This window comes from Macrotis lagotis, chromosome 4 (genome assembly GCF_037893015.1).
Source record: "Macrotis lagotis isolate mMagLag1 chromosome 4, bilby.v1.9.chrom.fasta, whole genome shotgun sequence".
Classification (NCBI taxonomy): domain Eukaryota; kingdom Metazoa; phylum Chordata; class Mammalia; order Peramelemorphia; family Peramelidae; genus Macrotis; species Macrotis lagotis.
This window is the reverse complement of record NC_133661.1, coordinates 202,881,141-202,905,266: the sequence shown is the minus strand read 5'-3', so window position 1 is coordinate 202,905,266 and position 24,126 is coordinate 202,881,141. Positions and strand designations below refer to the sequence as shown.

Here is a 24,126-nt window from a genome sequence, read left to right as displayed (position 1 = left end):
TATGTTAACTTTAGGCCTAATCTGATGAGAGTAAGATTCAGGCAGTTCTCACCTCCTCCTTTCTTCCTCTATTGCAATAGGTCCTTTGTACCTCTTTATGTAATGTGATTCACCCCATTCAATCTCCTCCATGGGATTAGACTTAGCTAGGCTGAGTCTTGAGCAACAGAAATGTCACCAGGTATGTATTCAAAGATTTCCAGGTTTGGAAGGGCTTGCCAGAACTTAAAATTTATTGGAATAACCTTTGAGATTCTGGAGAAGTATAAAATGACAAGTTAGTCATTTTGTGAATTATCTTTCTAACAGACATGGAGGCTATATGTACACTCATTCATTATCCTATGTATAACATAAGAAAAAGAAATGTTGGGAGATCAAAGCTGCAATGAACTTAAAGGAATTGCTATTGTTTGGCAAGTAATAGTGCGAATAAGTAATGTCATTTGGATCCAAGCATGCAAATCCAAGCTGAGCCAAGCATGTATATCATTTTCTGTTCCTTTCTTCTATTTTAAGTGAAAATATAAGGGAAAAGAAGAAATTCTACAAATAGCATAATGCCTTTCACTGAATTCAGATCTTTTTTTAATTTAAAAATTTTATTTGGAATATTTATTTTTAGATATCCTTCATTTATGATTATATTCCTCTCTTCTTCCCTACTTAGTCCTTCTTTACAACAATAAAAAGGGAAGAGGGGAAGTCAGTTCATCAAAACTAACCAAAACATCACCTATCTCCAACAGTATTTGCAATGTAGCCCACCCTTGGTCCCTTACCTCAGCAAAAGAAGGAAGGAGGCATGTATTTGAATCTCTTCTTTGGAGATAAACTTTTTCAGACCACTTTTTTGGTGGGTAGTAGTCAGATGGCATTTGTCTCTGTTTATAAATAATATCCTGCATTAAGGATTTGAGAAAGTTGAAGAGGATTAAGATCTCTTAACTCCTTTTCTGGTTGTGTAGCTAAAGTATCAAGTTAAAAATTAGTATCTATTGATGAGAAGCAATGAGAAACTTCCAAAAGAATCAGCTTAGGATGTGGAGCTGGGTAGTGGTGAAACACTAGATTTAGTCATTGAATTCTTCTGTGGGATTGAGTAAAGATGTTATGGAATAACTAGGCATGGAAGCAGAATCCTAAGCTTTATAAACTTACTATCTTTATAATTTTGAAAAGGAAGAGTGGAATGATGAATTAAATCTGATACCACATTAACATTCCTTGTAAGGAATAGGGAAATAATCTTGGTATTAGTAAATCATATGGGGGAAAGATAGTAAAGATAATCCTTTTAAGCTCAGAGAACTCATAAGCCCCAAGACAAATTAGATGCTATTAGTGTGTGTTTTTGCTATGAATCCTGTTGGTTGCTCTGTCCTTTGCCAAGGTAGGCCTGTGATCTCCAGCCACTGTGGAAAAAGTAGTATGGTGTAGTAGAAAGAGCTCCAAACTTCAGAAGGATCTGAATCATGTCCAAACTTTGAACACTTAGTAGCTACATGGCCCTGGGCAGTTCACTTAATTGCAAGCTTCACATACCTCTTTTGTAAAATGGAGATAATGTTAGTTGCTCTACTAACATCACATATTATAGTGAGAAAAGCACATTGTGCATCATGAAGGTGCTTTTTACATCTAGGTGGTTGTAGGACTTCCAACTGGAATGGAACATTTTTGGTAGTGGATCTCTGGACCTTGGTATTGTTGAGGATATTGAGGAGCATTAATTTCCTACTTTTCAAAGAGAAGCTTAGGCCTGGAGTCTGGCTTTGCCTTATTGGTTACATTACATAGTGTCTTGTCATTATTATTTGCTAGCTTTTGCCCAAGCAAGACTGATATGGAGCCCATTAAAAGAGTGGGTTAAAGATGTCTGTGCCACATTTGAGATGGTATTGCGGAGAAAGTCCCTTATCTTGTTGGGAGTTTCCTATGGAGATCTCTAATTTAAATGTAGGTCTTTGGATAAGAGGGCCCTGGAACTTGGGAGCAGATGCTGTTGTGTGCTGGACTTGGAGTAAGAAAGACCTGTGCTCAGCCACCACCCATCACTTAGCTGGTGGTGTGACCCTGGCCAAGTCCCTTATTATATCTTTGAACCTCAGTAAATCGAGGATGGTAATAGCTCCAGCTCAGAGGTCATGTGAATCAAATAGTAAATGTAACATGCTTTGCAGAACTTAAAGAACTGTTTATATGTGAGCTACTATCACTAGTTTTGTTGAGATTATTTTTTTCTTGGAAAAAGCCATGATCTAATCAGTAGTTTCTTTTATTAAATATTAGTTCAGGCTTAAGCAATGTTAGATTTTGAGAATAGGAACCAGAATAGGATAGTATGTAATTACTATGATTTTGCTTATTTTATATTGGCTTATCTATGGCTAAGTTGTTTTCCCTGGTAAACTAAACTCTTTGAAGGCAGAGGTTCCTTGATTTTTGTCTTTATAACCCCATGTGTTGCATATAGTGGGACATTGTAAAGGTAGTGGTGGAAGGAAATTTTCTTAAATTTTATTTATTTATTTATTTATTTATTTGGAATTTTACAATTTTTCCCCTAAGCTTGCTTCCCTCCCCCCACTCCCCATAGAAGGCAGTCTGTTAGGCTTTACATTGTTTCCATGATATATATTGATCTAAGTTGAATATAATGAGAGAGAAATCATATTGGAAGGAAATTTTAAGGAAATGGAAAGCCCAGGAAAATGAAGAAAACTATTAAAAGTTAATATATGAACTCCCAACACCTTCTTCCTCCCATCCCTTCCCTTAACACCAACAAGATGAAGAAAATCAAAGGTACTCTCAGAATGCTTTGCCTCTGATGAAATGATATACCCCATAGACAGCCCAATAATAAATATTTTAAAATCTTTTTGTTCTTGCTGTTAGCAATCTTCCTTATGTGCATTCCTTATCTTCTCCTTTGTATATTTTATATGTTAAAGTTAAATTGCATCTAATGTGTGTTTTAGTACCTCATATACTGAAGCTTATTAATTATTATAATTTTTGTTCCCTCCTACATATATCTCTCTGCTTCAGATTCAGGACTATGACAGTAATTACTTCATTACCAGGGTTGCTGGGGTTCATTATTATTATTTAGTATTGTTTAGACTACTTTTTCCTATTTATTCATAAATTCTTTGCCTATCCATAAGACTGATAGGTAAAATTCTTCAAACTTTCCTCTTAATATCTCTCTTTATATCTAGGTTAGATATCCTTTTGACCTTATCTTGGTAACTGGTGCAAATTATTGTTCTAGGCCCAATTTCTACCAGACTGCTTTCCAGTTTTTTCAATAATTTTTAGCAAATAATGAATTCTTGTTCCCTCAAACTTAAGTCTTTAGATTTGTCAAATAGAAGGTTACTATATTTGTTTCACTGATTTACCTTTCTATTTCTTAGCTAGTACCAGAAAATTTTGATAATTACTACCTTATAGTTTAAGATCTAGTACTTCTAAACTTTCTCCCTTTATATTTTTCCCTTAGTTTCTTGGATATTCTTGTCTTTTTGTTCTTCCAAATGAATTTTGTTACTGCTTTTTTCTAATTCAGTAACATTTATTTTTGATAATTTAATTGGGAAGGCATTGAATATATAAGTTAATTTAGGCAAAATTGTCATTTTTATTATTTTGGCCCTGCCTACCCAAGAGCAGTTATTAGCAATTAAGACTATTCTATCATATCAAAGTACCACTTGGGATGAACTGGTATCCACACGGTCCTTGGGTCATTCTTGTGTCAAGAATATTGTATTAGGTGTCAGTAACCTGAGTTTGAATCTCAGCTTAGCTGTGGTGTTGGACAAGTTACCTTTTTTTTTTCTAGACTCCCAAATCTATAAAATGAAAAGTTTGGCCTCTAAGGTCCCTTTCATCTCTAAAACTGATCCAGTAAAGACCGGAGTGGGGAACCTTTTTTCTGCTAAGGGCCATTTGGATATTTCTAACATCATTTGTGGGCTATTTATTTGGTCAAACATTTAATTAATTCATCCCTAAAAACTCCTAGATTTATTGAATTTCAAATCCCCCCCCCCAGTGATTGCCTTGCAACACTAGACCCATGGTCGGTGGTTGCCCATCCCTGCCATAAGATAAGGCCTAAGTTTAAACACAATATTAGGATCTGGGTGGCTAATGAATTGACTCTTCTTACTTCTATATTTGAAAATCTCTAATAAATTTGATTTTAAGTAAGATCATTCAGTAGGATGACCTTAGTTCCAACCATGGGCCTAATTGAATTAGAGACTAACTTCCACCTGTGTCATTGTTGTTCATGTTATAACATGGAGTAGCTGAAGCTTTTTAAAAAATTTTATTTCATTTTATTTCTTCAGTTGCGTGCAAAAACAGTTTTCAGCATTATCTTTTTATAAGCTTTTGAATTTCCTTCCCTTCTCCATGACAGTGAGTAATTTGATAAAGATTATACTTGTACAAATCATGCTTAACATATTTTCATATTAGTCACATTGTGAAAGAAGAATTAGAACTAAAGGGGGAAAAAAATGGGAAAGAAAAAACCCACAAAAAAAGTGAAAATAGTATGCTTTGCTTTGCATTCAGATGCCATAGTTTTTTCCTCTGGATGTGTGGCTGCTGAAGCTTTTTCATTTGATTTTTACAGGTTGATGAATTTGATCTCTTTGTTTTTAGGTTGTATAATCCACTTGGCACAATAATTAGTCAGACACAGATTATCCTGACTACAAAAATGTGGGTCCTGATGGTTCAAGCTAAGAGTTTGAAGTTGCCAAGAAAAAAATAGTCTGAGTCCTCCTCCCAAAGAACTCATGTTTGTCTTCCTTTTAGATCCTACTCATGTGATGGGTTTGTACCCTGATTTGCTACCCACTGAGTATCGGAAGCAGCTGCAGTATCCCAACCCATTGCCAGTGCTCTCTGGGGCTGAATTAGAGAAGGCTCATTTGGCTCTAATTGACTATCTGACTCAGGTAAGTAGAGACTGGCGATGCTTCCTGGGAATTCTATTTAGCACTGGTTTCAGCGATGGGTAAAAACAGGGATGTTGCAGAGATTTCAGATGATCCATTGTTTTTGGGGGGCTATTTCTTCAATAGCTCTTTTGCCAAAGAATCTCTCTTATAAATAAGGATGAAAGCTGACCCCTCCTATGTCGGACTCTCAGTTTCACTAGGTCTACATTATAGTAATTTGTGTCTCCCCTTGGAGAAAAAGTAAGTATAATTTTCTAAAGGAATCATTTTATCCCAGCATCTATTCCTCAGGCCCTACCATCTAGGATTATTATTTATTCCAGTTGATCTCACTCAGAAGTACATTAATGGCTCTGATGATCCAGTTATTTTTCTTTTTTTTAAATTTCCAGAAGCCTCAGTTTTTACACTTTTTTTAGGGTATGAAATATTTGGTATGCTTGCTACTTTCCAAGTGTATTCTGGGGAAATGGGTATAAGACCAGGTCTGGGGAGGACTTCAGTGTGGTGGGTTTCCCTGTTGGCCAAGGGATAGAATTGAGGGACATTTGCTTCTAGTTTTCCATGCCTCATTTGTTGTTTTTCAGAAAAGAAACCAACTGGTGAAGAAGCTTAATGATTCTGATCATCAGTCAAGCACCTCCCCGCTCATGGAAGGCACCCCCACAATTAAGTCCAAGAAGAAACTCCTACAGATTATAGATACCACCCTGCTCAAGTGCTACCTCCAAGTGAGTGGCAGCCCCACAAACTGGCAGAGAAGATGTCTGGCTGCTAGTATCAATGAAGCAGAGTTATCCTGAGCAGAGAACTGAAACAATTATCCTACTGTTTATCATGCTTCTTATAATCTAGGAATTTAATAGCTAGATAAGCTTTCTATTTGTGACCCCTAAGAAAGCTTGCTTCTTTTCAGCTTTTGCAAAGTCTCAGTTAGATAGGGAAGAGGCTAGTTCATGAAGAACACATTTTTTTCCCTTGAAATTTAAAGCTCGAGGGGTAAGTAAATGAAGAAAAAAGCATTTATTAAGTGTTTACTATTTGAAAAAACCCTATCTCTCCTTTGCCTTGTGAGCCAGTGAGACTGGCTTATGGCCCCATGGGGGCAGCTAGTGAGAATGACTTTCCATAGTGATCATCTTCCTGAAAGATTACTGGAAGCTAGGATGGAAATAGGACCAGGAGAATGTTCCTATTCCTGGGGCTCTTAAGTCTACCTGCTTGTCAGTGTCAGTTGGTCAGTGATTGATATCATTAGTGGTGAGGATAACTGGTTCCTTGTAAACAAAGGTTGCTCCTCTGGATGATGGCAGCAGAAGCTGGGGAGGAAGGGCTGTGGTCTAGGAGACATTGTTGTCCCAGGGACTGTTGGACTCATCTATCTGTCAACCCAGTTGGTTAGTGATTACTGTTGGCTGTGGCAAGAATGGTGGATCCATTCTTCTCTCAGTGATGATTGGTGATCTGAGGTTGGGGGCCACTAGGGCTCATTGAATTTGGATCCTTTACTTTTTTCTTCATTGAGTTCAGAGGGGAGGTGGTAGCAGTGACTTGCCTGGCACATACCAACTCTTCTCTCCCTTCCTCATGCATCTTGCTGCTTCAACTACATGAGTTTGCTTGTCTCAATAGAACAACTTTAGGCCTTTGCCCCTAAAGCCGATGTTCTCTAAAGGCCATAAGTCAGCCTCACTGAGGCAATAAAGTACCCCAGAAGAGAGCTTTCTCCTAATAGTGCAATACTCTAGTACAGGTCCAATGCTGCATGGGCCTAGAGAGCAGGGAGGGAGTGGGAAGATCCTCAGGTTGAAAATCTGATTCTAAATTGCATCCTTTCTGTAGACAAATGTGGCCCTGGTGGCTCCCTTACTTCGTCTGGAGAACAATCATTGTCACATTGAAGAAAGTGAGCATGTGTTGAAGAAGGCTCATAAGTACAGTGAGCTGATCATCCTTTATGAGAAGAAGGGGCTTCATGAGAAAGGTGATGCCAATAGATTCTCAGTTTTTGTCTTCCAGGGCCTCTTGGACCACTGTGGGCTAGATGGGTGTTTGGGTAACAGATAACCTACTCTCTGAGGGGTGGAACTGACTCATAACAGTGTTTTGGGGGTTTCTAATAAGCTTTGCAGGTGCTGGTGGACCAGTCTAAGAAAGCCAACTCCCCCCTGAAAGGCCATGAAAGGACAGTACAGTATCTTCAGCATCTGGGTAAGCATCCCCTTTGGGATAGCAAAATTTGAGAGAGGAACAAGGGGTCGTCTTGTTTAAAGTCAGTGTCTGACTGGTAGCAGTCTATTTCTCTTCTCTAGAGGCACTCAGCTTGTGGCCTCTGATGGACTGGAGCTGACATCTGCACTAGGGGGAGGTGGGAAGTTAGCATTAGGACTACTTTCTCTTTAGCTTATAGACCAAGGCACAATAGTGCTTTGGCCCATCTAGGCCATGGCATGTCAGCTTCTTGTGAGACTTTGTGTTTCTTACTCTAGGCACAGAAAACTTGCATTTGGTGTTCTCCTACTCAATCTGGGTGCTGAGAGACTTCCCTGAAGATGGGTTGAAAGTAAGACTTCTTAATTCCATCTCGTTTCATCCAGACTTTCTTGACAGGTTCTATCCCTGTAATAGGCTTAAGAAGTCCTTATATGTATGTATTAGATATCTCCTGACAAGAGAATGTAAGCTTCTTGAGGGCAGGAACTGTTTCTGTCTCTGCTTCCCCAGCACAAGGCTCAGGATCTGACATATTTTGTCATCATTTAGTAAATCTTTGTTGATTGGTTGATTGATTAGCATGGGACTCATCCAAGGGCCATGGTCTCCTGCCAAACACTGCATGAGGGGAAAAGTATGTGACTTCCCTTCACAAAGTTTCCTCAATTCCTGGGGTTGACACTGGCTTAAAACTGTAATCTTTGTTTGCCTTGAGGGAAGTTCTTGAGCTATAAGCTGTGAAAAGATGGGCATCAGAGCTGTTTATTTTTTACTATTTAAGTTAAGCTCTGTGTGGATTAGGTCACATTTCTCAAATAATGCTTATTAAATGACCTGTGTACATTGAAGCCCTTTCTATCTCTCTGTGTGGAGTCAGTGAACCAACCTGGAGAAGGGTGGTTTCCTTTGGGACTCCACTTGGTATTGTGGTAGGACCTTAGCGGGTTTAAGTTATTGTATAGAGCAGGTAAGGATGACATGGTACAGTGGGACTCAGTTCCTGACTGTTCCACCAGCTGTGTTACACTGGGTGCCTCTTAAGACTTTCAGTTTTCTCCATTGTAAAATGAGGGGGAGTGAGGTTGATGACTTCTAAACTGGCAGGCAGGCTCTCCTTCTCCCTCCATTCTATATTCTATACTTCCTCCACCTGCCTCCATGCTTGGCATCTTCCCAAGCTCTCAGCTTGGGGTGTGCAGCAGTGGCTCTGCTGAAGGAATCACGTTTTGCTCTTGACAGATTTTTACTGAAGATCTCCCTGAGGTGGAAGCTCTCCCACGGGACCGTGTGCTAAACTTCTTAATAGAAAACTTTAAGAGCCTGGCTATTCCCTATTTGGTAAGGTGCTGTCTTATTCTAGTCCATTTAATAAAGTTCATCACTAAGCCATCTTGAAGGCTAGATATTCAGGTCATGGGGCATGTGAGATAGGCATCCGTGTCTTTTAAAAATGGGTAGGCAAGGGGTGGCTAGGTGGTGCAGTGGAAAGAGCACTGGCCCTGGAGTCGGGAGTTCCTGAGTTCAGATCTGGCCTCAGACACTTAATAATTACTTAGCTGTGTGGCCTTGGGTGAGCCACTTAACCCCATTGCCTTGCAAAAAAAAAAACAAACAAACAAACAACAAACCCAAGAATGGGTAGGCACCTCCTGATAGAGAAGTGTGAAGACTGAAGCATATTATTTTTGGATATGGCCAATGAGGGAATTTGTTTTGCTTGATTGTGCATGTTTATAACAGGGACTTTGTTTTTCTTGCTTTATTATTGGGAATGAATTGTTGGAAGGGGAAGGGGGGAAGATCTTTATAAAAAAAATAAAATTGTATTCAAAAAATGGGTAGAATTGTAAGATGAGTTTACTTTAGTAGCCTTTGAAAGAGACACCATATTTGGTGCTCAGATATTTTGGCAGCATACCTTTGTGGTAAGCCCCATTTGGAGAAAGAAAGACTGAATGGAAATTCCAAAATTGTATTAATCCAGCTTGATTCAGTAATGATGATGAGAGAGCCAAATAGATTTTAAATACCTAAAAGAAACTACCTTGGACAGGATAGGATTGTTGGCATTCACTAAAATTCATGGTAATCCATAGGTTAAAATTTTAAAAGACTGGTAATCAGGAAAATTATTCCTGACAAAAGAATTAACAGTAAAAGTTTTAAAAGAGCTATTATTTGATAGATTTGTAGCTTGATTAAGTTTTACAAGGGCTAAGACTTTGCAGAGCTGTCTGAGTTAAATTATCTGTATAGGTCAGCTAGGTGTGCTTATATACTATGTAGCTAATTGAGGGCCAGGCTTAGAGTCAGGAAGTCTCATCTTCCTGAGTTCAAATCTGGTCTCACACACTTACTAGCTTCTGACCCTGGATAATTCACTTAATCCTGTTTCCCTCAGTTTTCTTATCTATAAAATGAGCTGGGGAAGGAAATGGCAAACCACTCTGTCAAGAAAATTGCAAAAGAGGTCATGAAGAATTGAACATGACTGAAATAGAATATATAGGCTGAACTTGTTTTTCATCCTAGGAACACATTATCCATACCTGGGAAGAGACTGGTTCAGAGTTCCACAACTGCCTTATTAAGCTGTACTGTGAGAAGGTCCAAGGACTGATGAAGGAATATCTCAGCTCCTTCCCTACAGGTACAGGCAACCTTAAAAACCTTGCTGTCCCATGGACTTGGAGAGAGTACAGAACCTGCCAACATGGAGCATGGGATGGTGGCACACAACATAAAATCTTACATTTGAGCAAATCCTTGTTTGGGAAGAAAATTTTTAAAGGCATTTAAAGGCGTTCCAATCCTGAAAGAGTCCGGTTTGCTCTATAGAAATTGCTCCTATCTCTCAGAGCCACCTCCCCAGGGAGATAGTGAAGTCCTAGAGCCAGCCTCCAGTGACTTCAGTGTTGGGAAAAAACCACTTGGTAAGCAAGACATGCTGCTGTCTTGAATTTCCATGGTACATACAGTTGCTATTCTTTTTTATTCATCTGGATTATGATGTTGCCCCTTGTGGACCATCCTTGCATTGAACTTGGTTTTCTCTTAGGTAAAACTCCAGTCCCTGCTGGTGATGAAGAGGGGGAGCTGGGAGAATATCGGCGGAAACTCCTCATGTTCCTGGAGATTTCTAGTTGCTATGATCCAAGTCAGCTCATCTGTGACTTTCCTTTTGATGGTAAGTGTCTAACTGGAGAGTAAAATTCATGTCTTAGGGTTTACCAGAATATTTTCATTTCTTTGTTTCATATTGATCCTCGTAACTACCCTTTGAGGAATCTTTTCTTATATAATCAGTATTGTTAACCCTATATCTTGACTGAGAAAAATGAGGTCCAGAAAAACTGAAACTTACTTTAAGATACACATAAAGTAATTAAGTAGTGGTTTCATCTAATTTATCAGCAATTAAAAATAGCTCTTTTAATTATAATATTCTTCCTATACCATCCTGCCTCTCTTCTTTCTAAGCTCCCTTTTCTTTTCAGGTCTATACCTCAGATTCTTTCAACACTATCCTTTATCTCTCTTCCTTTACCATTGTGTTCAGAAAAAAAGAAAAAGAAAAAGGGAGGTCCTTCTTTGTGAAGGCAAACCTATTTTCAATGCTTATGCTCTTGATCCTGTTCCCTCCTGGGAGTTTGTCTCTCTGTACCTCTTTCTAATCTTCAATCTCTCTTTATCCACTGGTTCTTTTCTGCTGCCTCCAATATTCCCAGATACTCCACCCCCCCAATCCTTGACAACAACCTTCTCCTGACTCTGCCATCTCCTCAGTTTATTATCCTTTATCTCTCCTTAGCCAGATTCCTAGAAAAAGCTATCTACACTCATTATCTCCATTTCTTCACCTCTTGCTGACTTCTGGGCTCTTTGTATCTGGCTTCTGACCCCACCTGAAATTGTTCTCACAAAAATTACCAACAATCTTCAGTCCTTATTCTTAACCTCCCTGCAGCTTCTCTGACAAAGTCTTTCTTACATTTTTGTGAAAGCATTCTCCTTTGGATATCCTCTTACCTGTCTGAATACTCTCCTTTGTTGGGCCATCTTCTGTATCCTGCCCAGTGACCTGGGCATATCCCAGAACTCTCTTGTGTCTTCTTTACCCTTCTCTCTCCATTTTCACTTCCTCTCTTTCACTAATTGTCTCTATGCTGATGCCTGCCAGATATATGCATGCAACAGTAGTCCTGCATCACCACCTAATCTCTCCTTATTCCTAATTTTCCTGAGGTTAAGATGAATACCACCATTATTTCAGTCACTGAGGTTTATAATATTGGATTCACTGTCTACTGTTCACTCTCCATCACTCACCCCCCAGTGTTCAGTCAGTTTCTAAATCTTGTCAGTTCTGTTTATACAAAATCTGCTCTAATCCTCTCCTTGTTTTTCTTTCTCATGCCATGATTATCACCCTTGATCCCCTCTCCCCTAGATTAGTATAATAGTCTCCCCATTGGACTTCCTGCTTCCCTTCTGTAATCTTTCAAACCCTGCTCTCCATTGAGATCTCTTAAAAGATAGGTATTACCTTGCCACCATCCTGCTTAGTGGGCAGCTGGGTGGTACAATGGATAGAGTGCTGAGCCTGGAATCAGGAAGAACTGAGTTCAAATTCATCTGAAGACATTTTCTAACTCTTTGACCCTGGGCAAGTCATTTAACTGTCTCAGTTTCCTTATCTTTTCCATCCTTCTTTGCCAAAGAAAACCCCAAATGTGGTCATGGAGACCACTGCCACCCTACTCAATAACTTCCAATGATTCTTCCAGCTTCTAGGATAAAATACAAACTCCTTTGCTTTGATTCCAAAACCCTTCACAATTTGGCTCTAAAATGACTTTTCAAGCCATACATACTCTCTGTTCCATTCATGACTGTCCTACTTGCTGTTCCTTGTATGTGACAGTATGTCTCCTATTTCCTTGCCTTTGACTGGCAAAGGAAGAGAATACTCTCCTTTCTTACCTCTACCTCCTGGGATTATACACAGCTCCTTTCTAGGTTCATTTCAGATGACCTTTCTCATCTCTCCTGTTGATAGCTCTCCCTGCCTACTTCACCTCCAAATTCCTTTGTTTTGACTTGTACCTAAAATATAAGTACCTTGAAGGTAGGGAACATTTTGTTTTTGTCTTTGTACCTTCAGTATTTGGCATATAGTAGGCTCTTAACACATGCTTGTTGAATTGAGTTGAAATGAAACTTACACTGGCTTGGTGAAGAAAATATACAATGTATTTGTTTAGGGATCTGTGTTCCACATTGTGTGTAAGCGTATTCCCTTTCTTCTCTGGGTAGTGTGCTCACACATTTTTCTCTGGCCAAGTTTAAACTTGTTTTATTGCATATGTTTGTAACCAAACTTTCCTAATTCAATAGAACCATAAACTCAGTTGGTTGAAATGATTTCCTGGAAATAGGTCAAACCTGGGTAACCCTGAAGCATATTTTGGGTGTTTCTATTTAACTTCTTGGGGAAAACTCCAAATTTCTCATAGAAATAATATCCCTTCTCTTATTCTAGTCCCATGCTATACCATTCCTTTTGCAGTTTAGTTCCTTAAAGCTGACTTGAAGTAGTGGTTAACTTTTTTTTTTTTTAATTTTCTTTTAGGTCTCCTAGAGGAGAGAGCTCTCCTTTTGGGACGAATGGGGAAACATGAACAAGCCCTCTTCATTTATGTCCATACTCTAAAGGATACAAGGATGGCTGAAGAGTAAGTGACCTCTCTGATTCTAATCCTCAAATTTCTAGATTTGGGTATATGCTCTATTTAAAATCAGAAGAAACCAAAAGAATACCCAGAAGGATCCAGAGACTTAAGAACACCAAATACCTAAGGCTAATGCCTAGTAGAGAGAAAATTGTTTCTTGTGAGCCCCCCCCATTCTAATAAAATCTCTAACAATCACAAATTTCTATTCTATGAATAGAAATTATCTTAGTCCATTAAACTTTGGCCTTATCCCATTTCTGACACACCCTATTTCACTTTCAGGTACTGCCATAAACACTATGACAGAAATAAAGATGGCAACAAAGATGTGAGTAGTAATCCCATTCCTGGTCATCTTGTGGTTATTGAATGTGATCACATGTGTGTCTGACTATTCATAGTCAGCCTAGCCCTCTTCAAGTTAGTTGTAGATTACTCTGATTGGAATGAAGTGCTAAAATATTGGGGATCAATGTGTATGTAGTATTTGACTTGAGATACCTGTGATTCATTTGTAAGTGGATCAGATATCATAACCAGGAATGGTTAAGATTGAGTATCTTGTCTGTCACCATATGTGGCAGATGCTATATCCCCAGCAATTACCATAGTTTTTGACCCATAGTAGGTGCTTAATAAATGTTTGTTGACTTGATTTAACCTACTTCTTATGATTTCTAGATTTAGGTATATGCTGTTTTTAGAATTAGGATCATAGAATTTTATAGCAGGGGATTATCTTTAGAGATCTATTCATCTACTCCAAATTGTTATTTTATTGATGAGGAAAGGAGAGCCAAAGAGGTTGAATGGCATAACCCAATAGTCATCCAGTTACAGCAGCAAAATGTGAGCCTGGTCTTCCTAACACTCAGGCTGTCATGGCCCCCAATTCTAATAAAATCCTCTAATAAATCATAAAGCTCTTCCTTGAATAGAAATTGTCTTAGTCCATTAAACTTTGGCCTTACTCCATTTTTGACTCTTTTTAGCTTTTCCATTTTGGTACCATGATGTTTTAGAATTTTTACAATTGGTATCAGTACAATGTACTGAATCACCTTTGCAACCTGGTCCTTACCTACCAAGGCCTTAGATCACCCCGTAGCTTTCAAATTCCAGTGTAAAGAAAAAACCTTTACTGAATTACACTTAACTCCCCCCCCCCTTTTTCTCCTGGGGAGTAAATCAAACAGTTTTTTATTATTTTTTTATTGCAACTTAATTTCATGTACCTTTTCCAAACATTTTTATTTAAAGGTTATTCATGTGCAGTTATGTAAAACATTTCTATATTAGTCATTTTGTCTTATACATTTTTAAGATAACAATTAATGACTTTGAAGATATTAGCTGTGTGATCCTGGACAAGAAAATCCCTTTAACTCTCTTATACCTTAGTTTCCTCATTTCTCTCTCTTTTTTTCCTTTGGGAAATGACTTGCCCACAGTCACATAGCTAGTAAGATTTGAACTCATATTCTCCTCCTGACTCCAGGGCCAGTGCTCTATACACTGTATCACCTAGCTGCCTTTTAGTTTCCCAATCTCTAAGGTGAGGCATTATATAACTGTATAACTGTCTGATCTCAAGTGCCAAATGACAGCCAGTGCTTCTAAACATACTCTTTATACCTGCTCTTTACCGTCCCTCTGTTTCAGCTGGTGTTTGGGGATTCTCTGAAGTACTAGTACCATACCAATTGATGATATGTTTTAATTGGTTTTCTGTGAAACAGGTGTATCTGTCCCTTCTTCGGATGTATTTGTCCCCACCTAGTGTTCACTGCTTGGGGCCAATCAAGATGGAGCTGCTGGAGCCCCAAGCTAATCTCCAGGCTGCCCTGCAGGTCCTGGAATTACATCACAGCAAGTTGGACACCACCAAGGTCAGGCCCTTTTCTCTCCCTCCCCCTCCCCCTCCCCCTCCCCCTCCCCCTCCCCCTCTCCCTCTCCCTCTCCCTCTTCCTCTCCCTCTCCCTCTCCCTCTCCCTCTCCCTCTCCCTCTCCCTCTCCCTCTCCCTCTCCCGTTGATCTATCCTCTTTGAATTGAGGGAAAGGAATGCAAAGCATTTGGACAGAACTGAGGAACTAGTTTAGTTTTTTTTAAAAGTTTCTGCATCCTTCACTCTTCTGCATGGTTCATCCCTCATTTGTGTTCCTCTGCCCTCAGGCCATCAATCTTCTTCCAGCAAACACTCAGATTAATGAGATACGCATCTTTCTGGAAAAGGTCCTAGAGGAAAATGCACAAAAGAAACGCTTCAATCAAGTTCTCAAAAACCTTCTCCATGCAGAGTTCCTGAGGGTACAAATCTCTTATTTCATCTTATTTCTCTGCCTGAGTCCTGATCTCTTTCTATCACAGGAGAGAGCCCTCAGCCTTGGGCTTTATACACAGGTCACATCCAGAGATGAAACTAACCTTTAGTTCCCAGCACTGTTAGCAAAAATTGGGGTTGGGGAGAGAGAGGGAACAAAATGCATTAAATATACTTTTCTGGGGATAGCTGGGTGAGTTTCAAATATTGTTGAATTTTGGTTCTTGTCCCTCCAGGTCCAAGAGGAGCGTATTTTCCACCAACAAGTGAAGTGTATTATCACAGAAGAAAAGTTGTGCATGGTGTGTAAGAAGAAGATAGGGAATAGGTGAGCCTCTCAGCCAGGCCTGGTCTGGCCCCACCCCAACCTCTTCAAGTTTTCCTCTAATGACAAGGCAACCTTGCTCCTCAACCAGACCCAGGTCTGACTGGGTTTCCAGGGAACAATGTCTTCCTTGAGCAGGAATGAGCAGCAAGCAGGAATTGAGTATTGAAATGTTCCCATGTCCAAACTCTTTATTTCTGGAATGACTAATCAAAGATGAAGCAATACAGGTTTTTTAAAAATCCTCCTAGATTTTCTTATATACTTCTTTTTCATCCAAAGTGAAGGCATAATGAGACTATTGTGGGGGGGGCAGTGCAGGAATTTATTTTATTTAACAATATGTTTTTGTAAAAGGTTTTCTCTCAATTTGGGAGAATAAAGAATGGAAGAAAGTGGGAAGGAGTTAATATGGAATTAAGAAGAAAAGAAAATAGAATTTTTAAAAAATGAATAGGCTGCTTCTTATGGAAATCTTGATAGAGAAGGACCAATTTCAGGCCACTGATATATAGGAATCAATTTCTGTTTTTCTTAAAAGGTGGGCACAACTGCCTCTGCCACATCCTACTGCTTTAAGTCAATTGAAATTTATCTTTTAATTAACTCTGACCTTAACAGACAGAGTAAATGTATGTTCTGTTGAAAAAATAAATCTATAGTTTTAAACTCTGCCCTTTGAAATAGGCTTGTTCTAAGCAGTCCAAAGAGATTTAACACGTAGCTGGTCACTGACTTGGCTACTTTTATGAGATTTTAGTTTATATTACCACAGTTACAGGATCCAAAGCAATAAGTTATCTGGGACATTGAGTACTGGGTGATTAAAATCATTCCCTGACAAACAATTAAAGGAATTCTGGGGTTGATTAGCCTGGGGAAGTAAAGACTTAAGGGAGGATGTAGTGGAGAAGGGACTAGACTTGTTCCCCTTGGCCTTGCCTTGCAGGACAAAACAAGGACTAGGGAAGTGCCAGAGACAGAGATTTCTACTCACTATTAAAAAAAAACCCAAAAACCTCAGCAGTGGTCCTGCCTACACATGGAATGGGCTGTCTCAGCTGAGCGTGAGCCTGCCATTACTGCAGGTCTTCAGTATATATGACTCTGTAAAAGCAAATAGTCTATGACTTTCTTTGGATGGGAGTTGACCTAGAAGACCTGGAACTCTTCAGTCTGATTCCTCAGAAAGATCTACCTTTGGAACTTTGTCTAGACAAGCCTATAATTTGTCCTGAGGGGCACTGTCAACTGATACTAAACGTGCTTTGATTTGTGGGCCTACATATTCCTCCTGCCTTGTCTTTTGCATGCTCAAACACATGTTGGTTAACAGGAGATTACATGTACAGTAGATGCAGTATATTTGACATTTTAGAGAACTCTGAGGAGTCTATGACTCTCTTGAACTTCCAGCATTAGAAGAGATCACTAAAATCTTTCTGGGTTTATATCTGCTAGGCTGAAATGAATATGTTCCCATTTTGGTCAGAGACCAGGTAGTCCAGGGGGCAGCTTGATTTTCATAGGCTGACCAGGGCTGCCTCCATGATGATTTTAAGGCAGAAAGCTTTTCCTAATAGAGGAGGGTGGTTCTTTTCTGGGGACCAGTGTCAATCTCATTCCATTCTCCTTTCCCTGCAGTGCGTTTGCCAGGTACCCCAATGGGGTGGTTGTACACTACTTCTGTTCCAAAGAGGTCAATCCAACTGACACCTGAACTGGAACCATGCTGTAAGGTCAGCGGACTATAATTCCTGCATTTCCCAGAAGAATGGAAGGAATGGAAGCTCCTTAGGAAACAGGAAGGCCTCCAGGAGTTGTCTTCTCATTTGGATACTACTTTATAGCCTGGAGCATCTCTGAACTAACTCTACTCACAACCTTGCCAGTGTTGGCTTTTTAAGTGGAAAAATATGACTCGTATGGTTAAGTTGCTGGCAACTTCATAAAATCTCTTTGATACTTAAGATGTGAGTTAGACACATCCTTCAGTGTTTGCATTGCTACACACTAAGAAAACTTTGTTTTGAGCATTTGTAACTGAAGGGGAATTTTTCCATGAAGAACCTTGTTTATAAAGGTAAATGCATGTCTTCACAAAGACTTGGAGGCCAAACTAACTGGAGAGTCCAGTGAGAAGAGGAAATTCCAGTAACATCTGTGTAGGCAGAGCAGCTAGCTATCTATTTAAGGATTTTTTTCTTGGTCTAGTTGGTGCAAGACACTCCCAAGACATTTCTAGCTCTACTCCTTCCCCTTTATCTTTGTCTAACTTTCATTTGACTTTTTTCCTTCTCACTTTCTTCCACAATCCTGAGGTCAGGAATTGTGACTGGTATTTGGTACTATGTTATATTTGACATGCAAAGGATTAATTCTCAAGAATTTTTTATATCAGTTCTGCAAGCATTAGGAGATATGGGTGGAAAATGTTAATTTGTCCTATTTGCACTGTACAATCAATTGTTCCTCCCTCCATCAGTGGGAGACCAGGAGGACATCATTGCCTTTCTAGGAAAGGAATCCTATGTCTACCCTCTGTCCAGTGGAGAATGTGGGTCCTGACAAGATATGAAATAATAAAGATTGAGCCTGCATTTGAGCTCTTGAGTGTGAGATTCATATTCATGGACCCCTACAGTGTTGGCTACTCTCAGCTCATTCACCTAGCAAAGTTAAATTTAGTTTAATATTTGTAGATGATGCTACACCATGTTACAGGCTTATTCCTGCTTGAATACCATGCAGAATAAGTCTGATGATCAGTTTGCTCATTTGTTTTGAAGGAGTTGGAGGTTTGGGTTGCAATATTGTAGGTAGTTGGGGCTCTGAGACCTTTAGAGAAATGATTCACTTGAGAGCTACAATAAAGAGCTCTCCCAGTACATTTGTGATCATATGTAGGGAAGGATGGGAGAAAAAGGCAACAGCAGCAAATGGGCTCCCTCACCCTTTCCCCCAAGATTCTCTGAAGCACTGATTAGTTTGTATTCTTGCCACCCACAGAATAACTTATGGATTCCATTTTAAAGGATTAGGACTTATTATCTTTGCAGGCTCAGTAGACAGGTCAAGGACATGAAGATCAAGGAATCCTGCATCCTGACCTTATTGGGGATTCTCTACCACTTTAATTTTGTTGCGCTGATACCTTTAGTGGGTTGTTGGAAGCAGGGCTGAGTGATGGGGCAGCAAATCTCCTTCTCATTAACCATAGTGGCCAAGTCTTTCCTTTACTCAAATAATAACCTGATCTCCTTTTTGCAGTGGCATTTTGGCATCTCTTTCCCTGTGCTGTCAGCATTGCCTTTAGGCTTGTGGGAGGTCTATAGGCTGTTGCTAAGGGGGACTAACAATGGACTGAAAGGGTCCCAGTCTTCCATATGGACTTGTGGGTTCTTTATGAAGATGTATTAGCCCCCAACTCATCTATTACATTTTACCTAATATTGAGAGCAGTGATGGAGACAACTGGAAATAGGTCAGTGAGTAGGAAGAGTCTTTTGGGAGAGCTGCTATGCAAGTAAATAGGAAGAGACAGGACCTGTTGCCAATTTGTCCATATGTACATAGCAGCAAACAAAGAAGAGTGCTGGAACCTGATTTCCAGGAAGGAAGCTTGGAGGTGGGTATCAGGTCTTCCCTTTGCTTTCTTACTGAAGCTCTCTTAGAAGCATAGCTCAATGCTGCACTGGCCTAATACCTTTTGTCTCTGGTTGCATTTACTGTGAGCCAGATTTGTTCAAAGCAATAGAATAAAGATTGTGTGTGATCTTACATGGAGCAAGCTGCTGCTTTGTTAACCCCATTCCTTTTCCTTTAGCCCTCTTTGGGCCAAACCCCTACCTAACACCTACTTTTGGCAGAAGTCTACCCAGTATGAGTTTTGACCTATCATATTTATTTATTGTGTGTGAAATTGTCACAGTTCCTATGTGAATGGCAGTGCGGAATCACAGCTATATGGGGTGAATGGTGACAATGATCTCTTAGTCCCCTTCAATAATGATAATAAAATTTAATGAACTTTTCTATCTCTAGTTTGTTTTTTTTTCCCTCTTTGTGGAGTTGGGTTAAAAAACAAAAAAGCAAATGATGTTTGATCTCACATGTTTCTTGGAGCTGAGGAAAATCAGAATCCCCAGCAGAGTGAAGTATAAACAATGCCATGTTTATGTTTTTGAGCTACTTTGGGGGATCTAACTTTAGCTGTTGTCTCCATTTAAAAAAAAATAGGATTTAGAACTGGGAGGATCCTTAGAGCTTTCCTGCACCAACCATCTCATATTGTGTGGTAGGATCTGGTACCTCTCCTCTAGCCTATCCTGCCTAGGAGGGTGATTCAGGACCAGGACTGTGGAAGTGAAGGATTCTGGAATGCTTCCTAGGTCTTTGAGTTTTCCCACATTGTTTACTTCTATTATTGACTTCCTAAAAGGGATTGGTCCCCTCTGCCTCCTCTTTCTCCTGCATCCTAGAAGGGATTTCATCTGTAAAAAATAAGTGGTGGGGAAGAGTGGGGCTGGGTGACAGGAAAGTAGTTGGAAGGAAATCAATGATTTTGACACTCATGTGATTATGGCAGGCTGCAAATAGCTTCCAGAAATTTCAGAACTGGTATTTGTATTATAGTATTCTCTTTTTTTTCATATTTCTATTTCTTCAGTATTGATTAATCACTCAGTAACTATTTATTAAACACCTACTATTAAGTGCACTATGAAACTAAGCTCTGGGGATACAAAAGGTGAAAGACCAGCTCTGCCCTCAAGGAGCTCATCATCTAATAGGCAAGATGATATAGACAAGACATACAAAGGAAGGATAAACAGGAAACAACAGAGAAGTCACTGAAATTTAGAGGGATGGGGAAGACTTCCTGGAGCAGGTGAAATTTTAGTTGGAGCTTGAAGCCAGGAAGGTCAATAGTCAGAAAAGAGGAAGGAGAGTATTCCAGGCATGGGAGAGAGGCAGTGAATGCTGAGAGATGAAATGTCTTGTTCATGGAATAGCCAAGAGGCCAGTGTCAGGTCGGAAGAGTATATGATGGAGAGAAATGTGTAAGGACTAGAAAGGTAGGAGGGCACTAGGTTATGAAGGGCTTTGAATGCCAAACAGTAGTTATACTTTCTCTTGGAGGCAATAGGGAACCTCTTGAGTTTATTGAGTAGGGAAGTGACTGAATCACACTTGCACATTAGGAAAATCACTTTGGTGACTTAGTGGAGAATGGAGAGGTGTGAGGAGAGACAAGGCAGGTGGGTGCAGCAGCAGACCTTTGCAGTGATGAAGGCTTATCCTAGGGGATGGTAGTCGATACCAGCACCCTTGATCATGTGTTTACAGTGATGTGAGAAATAATTGGGCCAGACAGAGAGTCATAGATGACTTTGTTTATTGATCAGGAGTCCAGGATATTTAAACTATAGCTACAGCATAAACAAGCTTCTACTCTATGATTCTTACAATACTTATTCTTATCAATAGACCATGTTATTCCATAATGTCAAGGTACAAGGGTCACAGGTATTTGTCATGATTGATCTAGTTGCTTATCAGGGTATGTGGCTAGCCAATACCTTCAGGATGTGGTCCTGGCAGTCATGCAAAACCTCAGGCCACACCACTAGTAAAACCTGGAGCTAGCCTCAGAGCCTTGCCTCAGGCTGCATCACAGGTGAAAACCTGGAGCTGACCTTAGAGATCCTTTTAGAGCCTGGATCAGGTATCATGGCTTTCCACATCTCCCCCTTTTTTATTTAATAACTTGAGAGCATGTTTCTCAGTTTCTAATACCTTAACATTACGGACTATCAATCTTATAAGTCATGGTCCACAGATGAGTAACACAACAGAAATTATTATCAGAGGAATTACATGCATTATCATGGCTTACAGATTATGAAAAGAAGATATCTTTAGAGTGTCTAAAGGGGTTTTGGCTACTGCCTTAGAATCAGTTCCTGGAATCTTGGAGTGTTCAGTATCATCAGTGATTTTATGCATAGTGGTCATATCCATTGTAATATTAGAGTTATGTTAGGCTTCTAATAAATGAACCTTTATCTGATTCCATGTAATGTTTTATGTATGATTATTATATTGGCTGGGAGTAACACAAAAATAAATTTATCTATAGTCATATCAAAGAGACAAATGAGTTTTAAGCAATTCCAATTCATCTAAATATAATACAGATTGTTCTATCAAATTAAGTTTTTCTTCAATATCTTTCTTGCAAACTATATTCTGCAGTAATATTTTTTGCAAGCTCTTCATACTGAACAGTATGAGAGGTTTGTAAAGATACAGCTGTTAAGGTAGCAGTGGTGGCTAAAGAGATTAGAGTAAGAAGGCCAATTACAAACAAACCCACAAACCTGTAACAGCCAAATCAAAGGAATGTTCTTCAGTGGATTGATACCAAGAATGATAAAGCTGGATTGGTATCATAGCAAAAGATGGCTTTTCCACAATCATAACATAAGTTATTCCTTTTGTTACAAATTGGGTAAGATTACGTTGTCTGTAAATTGTGTTCCAGGATCCATCCTCTTGCAGTGTTCATACAGCTTGAAGAGTTTTCATTTAAGCAGTCCGTAATATTGTTCTGAAACCACAAAAGCTTGAGAAAAAGGTAGGCAGGCAAGAACATCTGACCTATTACCTTCCATTAATAGTCCCACTTCTGTGGTTCTGGTGAATACTGTATGACTAAGTTTCAAAGGCTGCAAAAGCATACCACAGGCCTGGAAACTCATGTCCTGTTTGAGTTACAATCATATCCTTGGGAAGTGGTCCAATAAATGCATCCTTGGTGTTTCAGCCTAATTCTTTGCTATGTCCCTCTAATTAAACAATACTGTGTCTGCTACCATGATATTTTCTGGAGCCCATAGATGACAACATTCCCATGGTGGAAAATGATCCCATTTTCGGGTCTGATTGTTACCCGGAGGGAGATTAGGATACTTAGTAAAATTCTAGACTCTCATTCCATTAACATTTAGTTTTGTGATGCCCCAATATTTTCCTGGTCCTTTGCTGTCATGTGCCCATTTATCCCTACTTATTAAAAGCAGATATGGGGTTGGACATGTCACATTTTTGCAGAAACATATGGGCGTACGAGTTGTGAGAGAAAAAATATATACATAACAGATGGGGAATTTTGCAAAGAAATAGGGGCTAAAGTACCTCCTGATAGCAAGGTATTGTTTGTGTATACTTTCATGAGTTGATCTTCTCAAGTTACTGCCCTAATCCATGGCAGAAGGGAAGTAAGCCCAATATTGTTTGCCCCCCAGATAATTGAAGAGCTAAGATGGTTAAGGCAGCTACCAACAAGGCATCTTGTCTCGTATGTTCCTTTACGGGTCTAGCTCTGTTACTTCTATTTCCCCTTCTCTTTCTCCCTCTTCATGTCCATCAGGTGGTGCTCAGTGTTAATCTTTTCATTTTTCACGTTAAGGCTGGAACAGACTCGGACATTCTTTTCTGGTAACCACACTGGTTTCTCTGCTCCTGGAAAGACACAAGTATAACCTTGTCCCCTAGTTTTGTAATGGATCGGGACCACTCCATCTGTTAGTCAAGGGGTCCTTCCACATAACCTGAGCCTGACTTATTGATTCTTTTTCTATTTTTTGGAACTGTTTCTCTGCTGGAGTATTCCCATCTTCATCCATTGTTAAAAAATTAATAGTATATAATGCCAAATCTAATCTTTTTCTGGCTGATGCTCTTTCCTATATATTCCTCCCCTTTTTTTGTAAATCCAAAAAACATTTGATGTCTCTTTTTTTTTGCATTCTACAATAGCTTGTCCTGTAGGATTATAAGGAATTCCTATAGTATGTTGAATACCAAACTACTGACAAAACTCTGCAAAACTGGTACTAGTATGACCTGGTTGTCTTCAATTGTTTAGGAATGCCAAGTACAGATATGCAGTGTAGCATATGATCAATGACATGTTTGCTAGCTTCTCTAGTCTGCAAAGTTGCTACAGTAACATGGACATATTGAAATTTCTTAAAAGAAGGACATGTGTGACATCCATTTGCCATGTCTCAGATGTAAAACCTCGTGGATTATTAGCTGTGGGTGTAGGATTGGGAATATGGGGAATGCATTGTGGTCAAGACTTGACTATCTGCCAAGCTTGTTCACATGTAATGTGAAACTGTTTATGAGACGTCAGAGCAAATTGATGAAAAATATTATGAGGTTCTTTTGCTGCTTGTATTCCTAAAAGCAGAGGTGTAGGATAAACTTGAGTTGTCACTTGATCAGCTATTGTATTTCCATAATGAAGTGAACCTGGTAAGGATGTATGGGAATAAATAGGTGAAATGTAGAAAGGATGCTTTCTTTCCTTTATTATTTGTTGTAACAGTGAATAATTAATATAATTCTGTAATATTTGTAACTTTAATGTGAGCAGTTTCTATGTGTTGTGTCATATAAAAACAGTACTTGCTTTCAGTAAAAATGTTGAGAGGTTGTGGTTCTTGTAAAAGAGAAATGAGGGCAAACAA

At 39.3% G+C, this 24,126-nt stretch overlaps 1 protein-coding gene across 2 annotated transcripts in view; it reads left to right on the top strand.

Annotated features, from left to right (window-relative positions):
• VPS39 (VPS39 subunit of HOPS complex) overlaps positions 1-24,126 on the top strand; it is a 59,682-nt gene extending 35,556 nt beyond the window's left edge. Inside the window, exons 9-22 of one of the 2 annotated variants that reach the window (XM_074235178.1) lie at positions 4,843-4,985; positions 5,576-5,719; positions 6,831-6,972; positions 7,113-7,199; positions 7,478-7,551; positions 8,442-8,540; positions 9,735-9,852; positions 10,261-10,389; positions 12,835-12,937; positions 13,220-13,265; positions 14,677-14,826; positions 15,111-15,245; positions 15,495-15,586; positions 17,228-24,126. In XM_074235178.1, the coding sequence (XP_074091279.1) occupies positions 4,843-4,985; positions 5,576-5,719; positions 6,831-6,972; positions 7,113-7,199; positions 7,478-7,551; positions 8,442-8,540; positions 9,735-9,852; positions 10,261-10,389; positions 12,835-12,937; positions 13,220-13,265; positions 14,677-14,826; positions 15,111-15,245; positions 15,495-15,586; positions 17,228-17,303 (1,538 nt within the window). In that variant the 3' untranslated portion in view covers positions 17,304-24,126. The remainder of the gene's footprint in view (positions 1-4,842; positions 4,986-5,575; positions 5,720-6,830; positions 6,973-7,112; positions 7,200-7,477; positions 7,552-8,441; positions 8,541-9,734; positions 9,853-10,260; positions 10,390-12,834; positions 12,938-13,219; positions 13,266-14,676; positions 14,827-15,110; positions 15,246-15,494; positions 15,587-17,227) is intronic. The other variant, XM_074235177.1, reaches the window with a different exon arrangement.